Raw genomic sequence first — 5,182 nt, forward strand, 5'->3', positions numbered from 1 at the left:
AGGTTAGATATTGTTCTTCGATGGAGCAGTCAATTATAAGGGTTCCGAAATTGAAGCGGTTTTAATATCAGAAAATGGACAACACAAACTAATAGCAGCAAACCCCAAATTCCAATGTACCAACAACATGGTTGAATATGAAGCTTGCATTCTAGGCCTCAGGATAGCACTGGACATGGATATAAATGAATTACTAATCATCGGAGATTTTAACTTACTGATCCACCAAGTACAAGGCGAATGGGCCACCAAAAATGACGAAATCCTGCCATACGTAAATTTGGCAAAAAGGTTATGTAAGAAATTCAGAAAAATTGAGTTCCGACATACCCCAACAGATCAAAACGCGTTTGCCAATGCATTGGCCACAATAGCTCAATGATCCATCACCCCAAAAGCAGTCACATTGACCCGCTAGAGATAACTCTGAAAGAAGAACATGCCTATTATTCCCACGTGGAAGCAAAGCCAAACGGAAAACCATGGTACAATGACATCAAGATGTATTTAGAGAAACAGGAATATCCCGAGGACATCACAAGTGGACAAAAGAAAACCATGAGGAGGATGGCTAATAGTTTCTTTCTAAACAAGGACGTGTTGTACAAATGGACACCGGATTTAGGTTTACTTCGATGCGTGGATGCAATTGAAGCCACAGAGCTTTTAGAAGAAGTACATGCTGGAACTTGTGGACCCCTATGAGTGGATTCATTGTCACGACCCAATCGGAGGGCCGCGACGGGCACCCGGTGCTAGCCCACCCGGGCACCTCTTAACATAGCTTTACATTTACATCTAGGTGAGCCACATATTACATCATACTTTCTATCCATCAATCATACTATTTCCATTGGGCAACAATACATATATACATATCACCATTAATAGCAATTCCCATAGCAATGTACATAAGCCGATGAGGCTAACAAAATGACATCCAAATTATGGGCCGACAAGGCCAAACACACCTAACCATATACATATGTCTACGATCCTCTAAGGAGAGTATATCATATCATATAGGCAGGACAGGACCCCTCTATGCCTATAATTATGTACACAAAAGAATCAATACCAAAAGCTATAGCTCCGAATGAAATGGAGCTCCGCTACGTAGTCCCTGAGAAATATAGCTATGGATCAAGCCTGTCTCCCTGGCCACCTGCGGGCATGACGCAGCGTCCACAAACAAAAGGATGTCAGTACGAAGAATGTACTGTGTATGTAAAGCATAATCAATATCATTACAGAAGCATAATAAACAACATGAGAAATAGCATAAGATGGGAGATAGTAGTATTATCGTCATAAGCACTTAATTTCTTTTCATAGGGATTTTCTATTTCTAATGCGAGATTGCGTACATACATCCATATCCGTATCGGTACTCATTTACATTTCGTATCCATAGTCGTATTCATATACATATTCTTATTCGTATTTGTATCATGTTTGTATCTATATCATATACATAGCCACATCATATACGTAGCATTTACATAGCATACCCGACCACGAAGGCTCGGTGTTTCGCGTACCCGACCATGGCTAGGTTCGGTTATCATACACACCTGGCCAACCAAGGCTCAGTGCCACACATACCTGGCCCTTCCATGGCTTCAGGGTTATCCGTACCCAACTGCAGTGGTGCGCGTGCATCGTCATATATATATATACATCTATATATTCTACCCGGCCATGTAAGGTCGAGGTTTCATAATAGCCATACATAGGCACACATACATATAAGCTCATAGGCATCTTTAGCATTATCACTACTATCATCGTCATCATTATCGTTATCGCTATTATCGTCGTCATCATTATTATCATTACCATTATCGTCGTCATCATTACATCTATCCTTATAGGATTATTCTTCATATGAGGAATTTAGTACAATCCTAATACATATCAAGAATTATAAGCTTTGTAGCTTTTTTGAAGATAGAATCATTTGGAGAGCATCATAGGCTCATAGAAGAATAGATATTGGGCCAAAGAACCACGCCTTATGAAAGAAGGGTTACCCTTACATACCTTTCCGTTCAATTATTCTACCACCTGCACGTTCTCCTTCAATGCTCACGTTTCTACCTTCATTAGAGTTATACTATCATTAGAAAATTGATAGCTAGCATATGCGACTAAAACTAGAGAAAATTGGATAGCATCTCCTTTATTTACATGAATTCCTCCATATCATATATCAACTCCCAGACGTCAATAATATATTCACAATATCATAACAATAGTCTTTATTCACCCACATTATCCATATTTCTCAATTCACTTCCAATCATCCATATCCATGGTCATGACACACAATTACGTTCATTCATATACAATGTCTATCTCATGTTCTTAATATCATTTATAACATAACCATATCACAACTCATCAAGAATCATGACTCAATTCAAGCTATTACTCAAAAATGACACTATTCCCACATTCAAGACCCATTTTCTACATTCTTCTACAATCCAAGTGTTTCAACTTTCAAATACCTTAAACAGCATGGTAATACCATAAAACTTACCTTAGATGTTGTAGGAATAAGCTTTGGATGGAAATACTTCACTTGAGCCACAACCCTAGTTCATCTCCAATGGAATTTCTTGTAGTCCTCTAACCCTTGGAAGCTTTCAAACACCTAAACACTTGATTCTAGTCTTTAATATTTGTGTTCTCTTGGACTTGAGTGGAATATGCTTAGAGAAGGTTTTTTTAGAGCTCTCAACACTTGTAGAATATGAAAAATGAAGTAAAAGAACCCAAAGCATCTATTTATACAAACACGAAAAATCAGATCATCGGGACTTCCACGGACACTTATACGGTCTGTATAGTATTGTACGGTCCGTATAAGTGGTCGTGGTTCACCAACCAGAAAATCATCTCCCTGCTGGGAGTTATACGGACACCTTATACGGACCGAATAAAGTTATACGGATAGTACAAGTGGTCGTATAACTCCACTTCTCTGAAATGGTTTTTGTCGTTTCGTTCGATCTCCAATCCTTATGGAACTGTCACGACCAGACTAGGGGGGGCGCGATGAGCACCCAGTGCTGTCCCACCCGGGCACCCCCTTGACATACTTTCACATAACATCTAGGTGAGCCATAAATCAAATCATGCATTCTAGTCATCCATCATACTAGTCCCATTAGACGACAACATTTCTTATATCATCATAGGCATCTATGCCACATCAATGTACATGGGCCGACGAGCCCAACAAAATGATATACAAAATATAGGACAACAAGGCCAAACACATCTAACCACATACACATGTCTACGAGCCTCTAAGAAGAGTATAACATATCACATGAGCGGGACAGGACCCCGCTATGCCCATAATTACGTACACAAAAGAATAAGTACCCAAAAGCTACGGCTCCGAATGAAATGGAGCTCTGCTATGTAATCTCTGAGAAAGCAGCTAAGGATCAAGTCTGTCTCCCTATGCACCTGCGGGCATGACGCAGCGTCCACAAACAAAAAGATGTCAGTACGGAGAATGTACTCAGTATGTAAAGCATGATCAATATCGATATAGAAGCATAATGAACAATCATGAGAATTAGCACAAGATGGAAAACAATAATATCATCGTCACAGGCACTTACTTACCTTACATAGTAACTTTTCATTTCTAATGCGCATTTGTGTACATAGCTCCATATCCGTACCCGTAACCATTTACATATCCTTACTCACATTCGTATCGTTTACATCTCATATACGTAACATATTCGTACTCATATAGATGTCATATACATAGCATATATATATATATATATATATATATACAAATATAGCATGCCCGACCACGAGGGTTCGGTGGTTCATACATACTTGGCTAGCCAAGGCTCAAGGTCATACATACCTGGCCCTACCAAGGCATCAGGGTTATCCGTACCTTCTGCAGAAGTGCGCGCGCGTTTCATAATCATATACATACTCTATACATATTCATATACATACATTCTACTCGGCATCATAAGCTCGGGGTCTTATTATAGCCCTTCATAGGCACACATACATACAACAGCCCGTAGGCACCTTTAACATCATATTATTCTCATCATCATTACTATCATTATCACTATTATCGTCATTCACCACGTCTATCTTTCTAGGCGTACTCGTCATATGAGGGATCTAGTACAATCATAGTGTATCGAGGATCGTGAGCTTACTAGCTCAGAAGATCAAATCACTTGAAGAAATCATAGTCTTATAGAATATTTAGATGTTTGGCCAAAGAACCATGCCTTATGAAAGAAGGGTTAGCCTTACATACCTTTTCCGTTCAATTATTCTACACTTGCGCGCTCTCCTCCAATGCTAGTGTTTCTCCCTTCATTGAAGTCATACTATTATTAGAATCGATAGCTGGCATATACGATTAAAGCTAGAGAAAATCGGACAGCATCCCCTCTGTTTATACAATGTTCCTCCATAACATATATCAACTCCCAAACGTCAATAACACATTCACAATATCATAACAATAGTCATTATTCATTTACATTAGCCCCATTATCTAGATTTCTCAATTCGCTCCCAATTCACCCATATTCATGGTCATATCACCCGACTTCGTCCATTCATATACAATGCCCATTTTCATGATCTTAACATAATTTATAATACATTCATATCACAACACAACAAGATTCACAATTCAATTCAAACTATTTCTCAAAATGTCACTATTCATCATTTATGACCCCTTTTTCTATACTCATCTAATGTCCAAGCATTTTAACTCTCAAATACCTTAAACAACATATAAATACCATAAATCTTACCTTAGATGTTGTAGGAACGAGCCTTGGTCGAAATACTCCACTTGAGCAAAAACCCTAGTTTTCCTCCAATGAGATTTCTTGACTTGAATGATCTTAATGGGTTTCCTTACACTTGATTCACTTGATTTGTGTTGTTGATGACTAATAATCCTTGAAATCTTATGGAATAAATGTAGAGAGATGTTTTAGAGAGAAGGGATGAAATGTGGAAATGAAATAATGAACTTGGATCCCTTATTTAATAACCCAAAATCTGATCTTAAGTGAACAGCACAGTGGTCGTAAACTTGGTTTACGGTCCGTATTCCAGTTTACGGACCATCCTTCGTGGTCGTATTTAATCATAACAGAAC

General features: G+C 38.6%; 1 protein-coding gene across 1 annotated transcript; it reads left to right on the forward strand.

The window, feature by feature from the left end:
* The first annotated feature begins 378 nt into the window (after window positions 1-378).
* On the forward strand, window positions 379-705 carry LOC132614145 (uncharacterized). Its single transcript, XM_060328523.1, has one exon. It carries the CDS (start codon window positions 379-381, stop codon window positions 703-705), a length of 327 nt encoding a protein of 108 aa, XP_060184506.1.
* The last annotated feature ends 4,477 nt before the right edge of the window (window positions 706-5,182 follow it).

Source organism: Lycium barbarum, chromosome 1, assembly GCF_019175385.1.
Source record: "Lycium barbarum isolate Lr01 chromosome 1, ASM1917538v2, whole genome shotgun sequence".
Taxonomy (NCBI): domain Eukaryota; kingdom Viridiplantae; phylum Streptophyta; class Magnoliopsida; order Solanales; family Solanaceae; genus Lycium; species Lycium barbarum.

Bases quoted from the DNA above. Each gene is read 5' to 3' on its own strand.
- LOC132614145 (XM_060328523.1), top strand. From the start codon at position 379: ATGATCCATCACCCCAAAAGCAGTCACATTGACCCGCTAGAGATAACT.